This window comes from Blennius ocellaris (genome assembly GCF_963422515.1).
Source record: "Blennius ocellaris genome assembly, chromosome: 12".
NCBI lineage: Eukaryota > Metazoa > Chordata > Actinopteri > Blenniiformes > Blenniidae > Blennius > Blennius ocellaris.
In genome coordinates this window covers 24,583,574-24,596,659 of record NC_137661.1, presented here as the reverse complement: position 1 = coordinate 24,596,659, position 13,086 = coordinate 24,583,574, and the positions used below count along the sequence as shown (strand labels likewise).

The 13,086-nt window shown below is 42.4% G+C and overlaps 1 protein-coding gene across 1 annotated transcript in view; it reads right to left on the bottom strand.

The window, feature by feature from the left end:
* Nucleotides 1-406: 406 nt before the first annotated feature.
* Nucleotides 407-13,086, bottom strand: part of nos1apa (nitric oxide synthase 1 (neuronal) adaptor protein a) — a gene marked incomplete at its 3' end in the record, with an annotated part of 171,963 nt that continues 159,283 nt past the window's right edge. Inside the window, exons 9-10 of the mRNA XM_080506953.1 lie at nt 3,420-3,585; nt 407-993 (exon numbers count right to left, since the gene is read on the bottom strand). Of these exons, the coding sequence (XP_080363079.1) occupies nt 407-993; nt 3,420-3,585 (753 nt within the window). The remainder of the gene's footprint in view (nt 994-3,419; nt 3,586-13,086) is intronic.

Genomic DNA, 13,086 nt, shown 5'->3' with positions numbered 1-13,086 from the left:
CAGCTCAGAGCTATGAGGCAGGCAGTGTGGCGAGAAGCATGAAGCCACAACAGCCAATCAGAATCCTGGAAAAAAAAATACCACGTAACAAACTGTGACATAAATATCCGCCTACCTAGTTTATCCAGATCTCCGTTGCAGTTGCGTTTATGCGTTTACGCCCAAACGCAGAGAAATACCCTTAAATCTCACCGGCCAGCTTAGTGAGCGCTGTTCTCGTCACAATTTGTATAATTTAGAGTGTGAATGCACCTTAAAAAAACATTTGTACTTCAGTCTAACAAGGATGTGTTTTATCAATATACGTTGGCATGAAAACAACTGGAGGTTGTCTGTGTGGAGCCGATAAGACTCGCTTCGCTCCCTGTCAGGTCGAAGGTCAGTCTCCTCCGGATTCCCGCAGCGTTTAAACTGCGATCTCGTCTCCCAGACAGTCGGGAGTTCCTTGTCTGTTGAGAACATTCAGCAGCCTCACCGTCTCCTCATCCGTCCCCCAGCCAAAGATCTCCATCTCCTCCTCCTCCTCCTCCTCGTCCTCCTCCTCCTCATCCTCATCCTCCCTGTCGTCACTGTCGTCCGTGTTCGACTCGTACTCCGAGGCGATGCCCGACTCGCGGAACCTGGCGAACTCCAGGCAGCCCAGAGACTTGAGCTCGCGGGAAAACACGCCCCTGCCCGGACTGGGCGACGTCCCGTCTTGACTCCTGTTCGTCTCGGGCGGCGAGAGGGGCGAGGGGAGCCGGGGAGGCGGGGGAGGTCCCGGCGGCCCCGGGAGGAAACGGAAGCACTCGAGCTTGAGCAGACACGGTTCCCTACCTAGCGGGCTCCCCAGGCCCCCGTTGGACGAGGGGAAGACGCTGCCGGAGCCGTCGTTGGGGCCGAAGGCGGGCGGGTCGAGGGCCGACAGGTCGGGTTTGGGCGTGGTGGCGTCGCAGATCACCGGCGGCACCGTGGAGCGAAACGTGATCTCCAGCAAGCTGTCCTGGGAGCCCACTGTCAAGAACGACGAGAACAACATCAGATAAAATAGTGCTTTTCAACCGTTTTGAGCCAAGGCACACTTTTTTGTTTGGAAAAATCTGGAGGCACACCGCCACCCGAAAATGTTAGAATGTGAAACTCTGTAGCCTCTATTAACAATATAAAGTCATTCTCATCAAGGTTTTATCAACAGGAATCAAATAAATACAGAAAAAAAGTATTTCCCAATTTCTTTTTTTAAATTTTGACTCCCTCAGTGTGAAACCTGGACCTGATGGATGAAGAGCTGAGATCCTGGTTCACATTCTTCCTTTTCAAAAACTTCTCCATCACTGTCACTGACACAGTACTTTGATACAAGATGGGAGCAGGAGGTGGAGATTAACCACACTGACGTCTGTCAGTTTCGATTTCACCGGCAAAGTTCTGTGCTGCCATCTAGTGGTGAAGAGTATTTATACATGATGACTCTGCAACACACTGTCGGCTGTGAGAGCAAATGATTTTTAGAAATTGGATACTTTCCCACGGCACACCTGACTATATCTCGCAGAAACACCAGTGTGCCGCGGCACAGTGGTTGAAAAACACTGAGATAGAGGGCAGTGACGAACCAGGAGAGACGGGTTCACATGTCTCATGTCGTACTACAAAGATTTAAAAATTGCCTGCCGCTCGGGAGAATAGTGTATATTGTGTATAATACAGATATATGGGTATCGTGTGAAATGAGGGATTACAAATCCAAACAAAATAAATCACTTTTCCCACCAATAAATCTATATAAGCAGCAAAAATAAAAAAAATAAATAAAAAAAACCAAGAAAACAAACATTTCAAAACATTTCATCATCATCATCACGGGTGCAGAGTGAAACACGCCTCGCACTGTCCTTCACAGACCTGCAGCCCCCAAAAAACCCACAGAGAGAAAAAAAAAAAGATGAGCCCCTCCATCGTTTCAGTATCAGAATAAACATGAAAGATGACTTTGAAAAGTTTCTGCTTCGCTCAATCGTGAACGACGGCGGCTGTTTCTCCAACAACCCTCTAAAGAAAGATCAATTAAAAGTGTCTGCGGCCGCCTCTTAAAGCACTCCTCCAATGTGATTTCATTTCTTTCTGTTTTGAAATCCGGATTACGTCGACAGCTCTAGTTTGTTCTTCAAGGCAGCGGCTCAGGCTGTTGAGAAAACGAGTTCACTAATTGTTAAATTAGACACTTTCTAGGACCGGAGCTGGTGTCGTGGTGAGTCGTGTGAGTCTCGCCACACAAAGAGAATAAATGGAGTCCAGCCTGGGCCTCGAGTTTACATAGTAACGGTCAGATTATAGAGCATCTTCCTCCTCTAACATCCAGATTATAGATAATCTTCCTCCTCTAACATCCACATTATAGAGCATCCTCCTCCTCTAACATCAGATTATAGAGCATCTTCCTCCTCTAACATCCAGATTATAGAGCATCTTCCTCCTCTAACATCCAGATTATAGAGCATCTTCCTCCTCTAACATCAGATTATAGAGCATCTTCCTCCTCTAATATCCAGATTATAGAGCATCTTCCTCCTCCAGCATCCAGACTATAGAGCATCTTCCTCCTCTAACATCAGATTATAGAGCATCTTCCTCCTCTAACATCCAGATTATAGAGCATCTTCCTCCTCTAACATCAGATTATAGAGCATCTTCCTCCTCTAATATCCAGATTATAGAGCATCTTCCTCCTCCAGCATCCAGATTATAGAGCATCTTCCTCCTCCAGCATTCAGATTATAGAGCATCTTCCTCCTCCAGCATCCAGATTATAGAGCATCTTCCTCCTCCAGCATCCAGATTATAGAGCATCTTCCTCCTCTAACTGAGCGAATCAGTTTACATTTGCCCAAACTATGCCAACAGTTCAGCCGATGTGTCACAGCACTACTACTATGATATAACTATGGACATACCGTATTTTCCAGACTATTGAGCGCAACTGAATATAAGCCACACCCCCAAAAAATTTTTAAAGAAAAAAAAAAGTAAAAGTACAAATAAATCACTTAAGTTAGGATGGAAAATGCTTCCTTCACTTTCACCGGGAAAGTTTTGAAGATGAAGTACAACCTTTATCGGACAACGTGAGGATACGTCACAGAAGCTTCCATCACAGTGATTAAAACGTTTTTTTTTTGGCCTCAAATAAACGCCGTGGGCGTTAATTCAACTCTGGGTTTTTTTGCTGTGAAGAACAAACTCAAAATATAGATTATTATTCCTTCAGATTGAAGAATACAAAGAGATACGCCTTCCCTGAGTTTCACTGACATATCGTGATTATGAAAGAAACTACAAGTGTTTTTATGTAATGTTATAATACAACATATATAATATGATAAGTTATGTTGGTCTAATTCATACCCAAGCGTATACAATGTTCAGTTTGTTGCGCTCACTTGAATTTGGGCCGCACATCTTGGTCTCCAGCTCCTGGATCTGCTTCACCAGCAGTGAGATGTGCTGCAGCAGGTCTTTGTTCTGCAGCAGCAGCTGGTGGACTCGAGCCTGGGCCTCCAGCCGGGCCGTGGCCTCGGCGCTCAGCTGGTCCTTCAGGAGGTGGACCTGAAGGACGGGAGGACGAGAGGACGAGAGAGAGACGCAGACGTTAGGAAATGACTCAGAAAAAAAATTTAATAAATGGCGGCATGTTTCCAAAGCCACTGCCTTCAATGTGACATCTATTTAATACAAAGGTAACCCACGTACAGCTTAATTTCAATTACTCTAAGTTCACCTCAAAAACGACTGTTTTCTTTCCAGTGATGACAAAAAAAAAAAAAAAAATTGGCCGATGATTCAATCACATTTTATTTGTCTGTCCACCTCCGTAGAGGTCAGTACAATTCAAATACAAAACAAACAAAGGACAAGAAAACAGTTTATATAAGACATTGTCAGAAAAAAAACTAATATATAGAAAACTATGCCGAGTCACTTTTACAACTCAGGGGGGAAAATTTTGGGGAATAAATATAAGCAAGAACACAAAGAATTAAAAAATAATTATAATAAATGGCTAAAATAAATAAACAAGTCGAAATAATAATGAAACAAAGAAAAGCAGTAAATTCAAGTTATTTAATGTAAGAACATTTTGAAATAAAGCAAAAAAAATGAACAAATTATTTATCAAAATGAAAAACTGACCTTTTGTATCAATAATTAAATTATGTCAAATATAGATAATAATAATATAGAATCCAGCAGGGTTTCAAGCCGTCAGTTTCGTGAAGCTACTTGCTCTGCTTTTTGTTAAAAAGCACGATTATTCTGCGAGCGACAACGTGGCAGTGAGACGCGACGCAAACGAGCGTTTTTCCAGCTCGGCAGCCAGATAAATAACAACAATCAGAGCCAAACGCTACAGACATACAGTTAAGTTTTCTTTTTCTTTTTTTTTTTTTTTTTAAAAAGAGGTGCCGGCAGCTGGCGCGAGGCTCGTGTCGATCAGCGTCTGACAGCTGACAGACGAGTTTCACGCCGTGTTCACGGCTGGTGATCGACTCTCTCGGCTGGAGCGCAAAAGAAACAGACAGTCGGGCTTTAGTTGCTCTTCCTGCAACAGAAGAAGGATGTCTGTTGGATTTCTGTTCAAATCATATACGACTAGTATGACGAGTAGGGGTCTAGGCGGCTGAGACCCATTAGCAATATATCGAATACCGTAATTGCTGGACTATAAGCACCCCACTTTTTTTCTTTTTAAATACAATGACCACGACCACAGGATGTGTCTTTGTTGTTTAGGAAATGAGAAGTTACTCATCGCATCAGCTGGGGTTAAATAACTTGTTTGCAGGCTGAATCATAAGGATAATGATAATCACGCACACAGTAACTGTTTGCCTAGTTAAATCCAGGCAGTGTATAACACCACCACATGTATACATACATAAATGTATATAAAACTCCCTGTGATGAGTAATGTTGTAACTGATGGCTACCATTACTTCTTTCGTCCTCAAAAATCATGCTTGCTTTTCTAGTTACTGCCAATTCGATGTAAAGATTTAATTAATAATATTACCGTAATGTCAGGACTATAAGCCGCTACTTTTTTTTTCTTTTTTTTTACATGCTTTGAACCCTGCTGCTTATACAATGACGTGGCTTGTTCTGCAGGTATGTATATATTCATGCTGTTTTGAGCCTCTGAGTCTCCAAAATATCCCAGAAAAGCGCTATTTGTCTTCCCGACCTCGTCGTGTCTGACTCCAGCGGCCCTGCGTGATGCGTTCAGGTCCTTCTCCGAATGACAATCAGTTAAACAACCAATAAAATACTTTATCAACACTTTGCACTCAGCAAGTGTGAGTTTTGTTTGTGGTTCGCCGTCTAATAAAGTCCATTGATCAGGGGCCGAGAGGCTTCGGACTCCTGCTGACTCAGCTCTGCAGGACGCAGCGATTGATCAATCAAACTGCATTTTTTTTTTTTTACCCTGTGTGGCAATTATTCAAAGCAACGCCGAGGAACAAAACACAGCAAGACGTGGTTTTTTTTCTGTTCTAGTCAGAGGAGAGAGGATCAATCACTCGCTGTTTAAATAGAGAAATACAGACACACACACAGCGAAAACACTTTTAGCAGGTAAAAATAATAAATAAATGCAGCTTTCTCAATACATCACTGCACAACACAAGAGACTCTCTTGTTAGTCAATAATTACAGTTATAGTTCACGTTGGAACCGCACACGCATCACAAGCAATACTGCGAATCTGTGCCTTCGATGCTTTTGTTCAATTTCTGCGGATTTTGTTTGATTTGTCCTGGAAAACTTGAATTTCTCACGAGAAAATAATAAAAAAAAAAAAACTCTTGTAGTTGAATTAAAACTCCAGTGTGATGAAGATGTCTATTTTCAGAATTGTGTATAATCTAAATGTAATATTGTAAAAATGCAAAAACAGCTGGAGTGTTTACTTTGAGCTTAATTCCTCTACGTAGGTAAAAATCTTACACGTCCACAATGACACTGTTGATGGAGAAACGCGATGCAGGGAACGCCACCCTCCACTGGGGGCAGTTTAGCAGTTCAGAGTCTTGCTCAAGGACACTTTGGCAGATCAACATATCTTAATGAAGATCCAATTTTTGCTTCAACTCTCTCTGGAATTGCAAAGAAACACTGTACGTTGGTCGGAAATAATTTGCTGAACGCTTTATATAAGAATATCGACTTATTATAGTTTATAAGTTCCTTCAATTTTAATAAATTATGATTAAAATAGTTTTGTTTTTTTTAAGTTTCGGAGACACTATGAATGGACAAAGAGCCTCCTGGGCTGCAGAGCGCTGCTTCACACTGTGACATTTACAACCGTTGAATTAGCCCATCAATTAACAATCCACTGACTGAAATGGTCTTTGTCGTATTTCGTAGATTTTGCCGACCCAACCCGTTGGATAAACTCAACCCTTCAGACAAAATGCAGATCTTTGTCCCCCAGTTACTTATGATCTTTTATCACAGTGGCTTCACTTCAGCGGCAGCTTTGATCCTCACGTAACCTTAATGCCGCTGCCGTCTGCTGCAAGATTAAAGGAGACACTTCATTTCAATTTGGGGGGCTGAAAGGCTGCAAAATTATTTGCCTGTTTCAAATCATTTGTATAACAAGAAAGATACTGTTCATTCTGTGCACGCACACACAGACGAACACACACACACACACATGGCTTTCGTCGCAGCAATGACTTCAAGGGACTCTCCAAATCAAATGTCCGTGGCCCCGCCTCCTCCCTTATTCAGCCAACTGCTATCCTGAAACTGTAATTACTTTCAACAGTTTCAACGGAGAGACATTCGAAAGGTTTCAAATCACACACATTAAAAAAGGTTTGGTGTGTGTGTCTGTGTGTGTGTGTGAAGGAGACCACTTATTAATGATTTTCTGACAGGAGAGGCGGTGTCGCTCTCGATAATTTGATTAAGCCTGACCCTGGAGTCTGAACGAGGTCCAGCAGAGCTTAAAGTGTCGACCGTCTGACGGCTGAAAGGCGACTGAACAAAACGGTGTGAAACACACTCGTTACCAGTGATCCTGTTACTCAGTGTGGAAGCAAAATGCACTAAGTGTGAAAAAAACCCCCCAAAAAACGACACTTTTCCGGGCTGAAAAAAGGGATTAAAACTGGGCGAATGGCCACCTTTTGGGTCACGGTTGCATATCTGAGTGTTTCTGCATCTACCGTCATTTATAGCATCTATGTAAATATTTAAACCCTGCATTTTATTTGAAAACAAACCGGTATTTAAGGAACCTGGAAAAAAATAAATGACAATCTAACAACCTCTTTCATTGTTTCAGTCCCCCTTTTTTTCATAAAAATTGCCATTCAGGACTTTCCAGTCAAAGACCCAACACACGCCTTCCTCCGACTTCCACTCAACTATAATGAAAGGCCAGTCGTGTGGAGCGATACAAAAAAATAAAGTGGAAATTCAATAGCCTCCATTTCACATGGCGCACACCGTGACAAGAAAAAAAAAAAAAAAAACGTGTGTTGAGGAAGATGGTAATCAACTTCCATTATTATTTTCCTACTTGGGGCAGCAAATAGAAGCCATTCCAGATTGCGTCCAGGCCTCCGCAGACCTCATTTGTACGAGAGTGACACCCCGATGATGACTTGGGTGGTGTAATTTACAGCGGACGAGACCTCATCTCCAGCGACGCGGGAGAGGAGCTCCACTCTGACATCCGTCGTCCGGCTGACAGGCCTAATGGCGCGCCAGCCACTCCCCGGCGGTTCACACTCTCGGGCCTCAAGCGCCAGTGTCACATTCGTCCCCGACGCCGTCCATGTTAAACGTCTCGCTGAGCCGCGGTGGCTGCCGTAGGGATCTTTAATAATTCACCGCAGCAACGGTACGAGATAAGATAAGCAAAATAAGGGACGCGGAGGGTGAAGAAGTGTTTTGAAAGTCAAATCTTCAGCTTTATTGTTTGGATATCTGATGGAAAGCTGCACAATGCTTCTGTCTGAAGCAGCCACACGAGGTGAGGTCTACTTTCCTTCAGCACATTTAGTGGAAACGCTTTTGGTCTGCCTGATAAAAAAAAAAAAAAAAAATCTAAGAATAGAGAGCAAATTTGATAAGAGAAAAAGATAATGAGCTCTATGTGATTAGAGCTGGACCTGCATGATTATTGCCATTCACTCACAACCTCCATTTCCTTGTTTGTGAGTCATAGTGCCTGAAAAAAAAAAAGTTCTTTATTTAAACTGCATCTCAAAGCTGTTCTAAGGACATAAAGTGACTAAGAAGCCATATGTTAAAGAATAATTATTGCTGAATTGAAACTAGACCAACGTCTTAAGTGTGTCCAGCAGCGTTCGGCTTCAATATCCGTCTGATAGCGTCTTCAGACAATCTCACGGTGGTGAGAGAAAACCATGTGGGGCCATTGTTAAAGAGAATCTAAACAATGCTAAATAAAGCCAAGTACCAGTGTTGAAAGGCAAGAAAGGCAAACTCAAAAATCGAACGCTCTCCACTGACCTACCGTCTGTTATATTTGCTTTATCCAATTACAACCAGTAGCTATAAGGAACAAGCAGGCGACGCTCTACAGCAAGCGTGGGCAATTAATTCCCGACGGGTGGCACATGAAAAAGTATGAATGCTTTGAGACCTGAGTCATAACTTCTACTCCACACTATTCAGTAAGAAAATATAGTTTCTTATTAAAGCCTGTTAGTTACATGGATTTTCAGTCGATGGGAATGAATCAGTCAAGTAAAGATGTGTAAATGTGACCCAAGTAAACATGAAAAAAAAATGTATATTCCAAAAAATATAGCCGCTACATTTAAAATACACTCATACAGTTGTATGGTGGCCGCACAATGCACATTTTACAGTTAAGCGTTGGCTAAGACTTTTCTTAAAGGTCCCATTATACAGTTTTTTTTAAAACAAATTCACAAAAGGTGCTGGAAGACCAACAACATTGTATTTAAAGCGTATTGCCCCAAATCCACCCTTGGTTTTGTAATTTCAGTTAGAAAGTAAAAAAAAAAAAAAAAAAAAAAAAAAAAAAAAAAGTCCCTCCAGTGAGCTCTGCAGAGAACAGGCTGTTTCTGTGCCTGTACCTTTAAATGCTAATGAGCTGTGTTAATTTCTCCACATGATGTCATGAGGGGAACATTTTCTGAATCTCCTGTATGAGAACACATTTGTGTGTGAGGGAGATGACAGACATCCGTCACTTCTGGGTTGTCATACACAAACTATGGGGACACATTACTATTAGAAAACCACTATAAAGTGAGTTTTGCATTATATGGGACCTTGAAAGTAATTTCTTGAAGTGGATCAATAAAGTAGAGACGCAAGAGTACGGACGATTTCTTTCCCTTTTCATACACGGAGGGCACCATCTCTGGAATCAAACCTTTTAATTATTGCTGTTATTATTAATTATTATTACTATTGCTACTCCAATATGCCTCCAAAGTTTTATTACTGCAGCTCAGAGGAAGTGACTGGGTCGAGCCCAGTGTGGCCTATTTGTCACTAACGTAGCCAGGGGGGGGTTAACGCTGCATTATTATAACTTGTAATAATCTTCCAGACCAGAAACAAATTCCAGCAACACATCTCGTGCTGTAAAGAATAAATTGGTGCTTGGATCAGAACTTGGATACGAAACATAATCGTACCCCGAGGGGAAGAGAAGGCAATCTCCGCGAAAATAGAAAACATGTTGTCCTGATAGCATAATGGTTGAGGTGTATACCATATACTCTCCTGTCCGCTCAAGCACAACATTATCATATGTATTAAAGGTGATTCACAGGGATTTATATATATATATATATTGTAGATGCAGAGTCCTGCACTGACTTATGAGTTCAGTGGTAGCGGGAAGCTGCATTCAGATAATAGAATAGCAAAACGAAAACAACGCACTTGGTAGAAGCAATGACTGGGAATGTCTATAAGCCAATACACTCCGTGAGTGTGAAGGCGTTAACTCTATTTCTCAATCCTGTCAACTTGCATACATTGTCCTCATATTCGTAACTCCTACATCGTTTACGATCGCTAAAGTTCCCCAAATCACCAGAACGCAGAGAAATAGAGCTTTGCATCCATATACTGATTCTTAAAGTACAAAAAATAAATAAAAATAAGATGATAAGAGTTACTTATTATTTGTTTTTAAATACAAATAAGTATGTTGGGGAAGATCATTTGCTTGGTAATGTCATTTTGAATGTGCAACATCTAAGGTTATGTGGCAGGATGAAGGATGAGGCAGAGCTGAATCTTGGAACACGTCTTTATTTCATAACTCACAGAACTCTACTGGAACAGCCCACAACAGCCTGGGCGCGGGAGAACCCAAACCCCGTCCCCTTACCCATAATCCTCTGGGTGAGAGGCCTGGATCCTAACAACCACCACAGTTACATGATTATCATTATTTTGCATTTGACGTGTTTGTGTGATATTTGTCTGAAATATCTTTACGTACACAGAACAATCCTCCCAATGTCACCATCTTAATGTATTGTTGGCTTCGCAAGTTTAGTCAAGTCAGGTCAGTGAGGAAAAGCAATTCGACTGCCTAAACGGTCTTCCAAACAGATGGGTAATGAAATCACACCAACACTGGACCTCTCGCTTTGGGATCAGATGTAGAACTTTCCTATTTGTCACATCTCACAGCCAGGGTTTGCTCAGATCGATTTCCAGTGAAGCTGCTATAAGTTTCGACTTTATCACACTGAGCTTTCTCTCTTTTTCTTACTCTGCATGAATGCAAAGGTCACCGATGCGTCACTCTGTGCCTTCCTGCAGGATCTGTAACAGCGGGTTTGTTTTCTGTGCCTCCTGCCAACGTTAAGTCATCGGAATAGCTCATTGTGTTTAACGCAGTGGAAACCAGCCACCTTCAGTTCCTCTCTAAAGTCCCTCTTATGCTGGTTCATGTGGACTTTGAATGTTTTGTTTTTCTAGGTAAATGATGGCTATGTTATAACTGGCATTATTCAAATAAAACCGGACTGAAGGCTTATGTTTGAGGAAGAGAGAAGCCGGTGTTTGTAACAATGGAAAGAGGTACTTCATATGCAGAAGGCGGCAGATCATCTGCATAATAGTCTGAAACATGTGAAGCAGAAGCAAATAAAAGTTTCCCAGTCAGGGACATTTGCAAGGTACAGACGAGTCAAAAATAAGAATCTGTGCAGCATATCTTTTAATATTAAAGATGTTTTAGTACAGATCATCAGTATTCATCAGAATATTCAACTAATTTGACATGAAGATGTTTTGATATCGGAGAGTTAACGCCCGAGTGCACGCGCGAGAGAGAGAACGGATCACAGCCGACGAGCTTGGAAACAATAAAGTCCTCGTTCCCTTTTCAGGACTTGAAGAGGGAGAACAACTGAAACCCCTTTCAAAAAAAGTTGAGGCCAGACAAAAAAGCCAATTAAAAAGTGCACCACTTGAGTCCCACTGCCGTCGTCCCCTGGTAGTAAACCTGCCGCTACCCGACGCCTTCTGCCTTCTTATCTGAGCGCGGTGAAATTGAAGGAGCTTCCAGCACCTGAAGTGACTCGTTAAAGTTCTAATTAGACGCCGGCGTCTTGCTGCTGCTTCTTCTTCTTCTTTTTTTTTTTAATGCCACCATTGTTCAAAACAGTTTTCAGGCAGAACGAGGCCCGGGGACAATTTTAATCTTCCCCAATGCCTTGTTGGGATTTTTTCTTAACTACTTTCCTTTTATGGTTCCCAATGCAGATTGGAGACTCCAGCTGTGTCTACAAGGCGTTTTAAGCTTCCAACATATGGGGAATCTATAGAGCAACATAAATATATTGCTTTTCTGATTCTCTTGCACTACATTATGATATATCGAGTGATAATTCCTGTACTGTATCGCCAGTCTTTTCTGTCATAATCCTACTACGTCTGTTGTCGTAACACGGTGTTTCATGGTTTCCCCCCTGTGTCCTACAGTAAAGCCTGCAGGTGCTGCCTTCACTCACCTCACTTCCTGGTTTACAGTCAGCCACACCCCAAAAATTTTTCATATGCACTGCACACTTGATTTATTCCATTTAATTGATTTTTTAATCTTTCACTGTTTGAATGACGTGCACACATTTTTACACTGAAAGACTATCATTTGCCACATTTCTTTTGTATTAATTATGTTTTTCTATTTTTGAGTTACTATGCTGATGGGAGGAGTCGCCGGGCAGTGGCAAAGGCGGGGCAACAGACGAGAGGCTGTTCCAAGCAGTTGGCCCCACCACCTCCGACATAGCAGAGGGGGGGTTTCTTTTAGGTTCAGTAGTTTCCCCACCATTAGTTTGTGTATTGTCATTTGTTTCCCCCCTTGTGTTTTACTTGGTTTCACCCAATCACGATATAAACCCCTGAGTTGTTTAGTTGGCCTCATTTTCTGTTAAAGAAACCTTCATTGGTCCGTTGTATTTTGTTGGGTAAATAAAATCATTTTTCAAAGAAACCTGTTTGCCTAACTGCTTGGTCCCTGATATCCCCCCCCCCAACTGTGCGAGTGCGATCAGCCACAACATTATGACCGGTGAGAGAAAATCTGGGTCGGAGCAAAACCTGCAGCAGCCCCGATGGAAGCGCCGCCTTTTCAGTTTCCAGGACTCAAAACGATTCGTGTCGGGTTGCACCAGTTGCAAAGAACAAGCCACATGGCAGTCGGGAGGTCACAGTGTCGTGTCTGATCCGTGTGTCTGTGTTGTTTCTTTGTGTTAATGAGCGCACGATTGTTGCAGGTCTGATTTTTTTTTTTTTTTCGTTTTTGTTTCATCTGTGTGTGAGTTGTGAACGCTGGCGGCGCGATGACATTGCGACTGCCGCTTGCTGCAGTGGCGCTCCACGTGGCTCTGCCGGCGGAGGATGTGCTCCCTCAGACAGGATTATCGTCGCTGCCCACGCCGGCTCCCTTTGATGTGGAAGGGTTTGAAACTCCTCCAATAGCGGTCCGTCCCCATTCTTTATCTCGTTTTTTTGGGGGGAGAAATAGACCGAGGGAGAAACGGTCATTTCGTCAGGGCG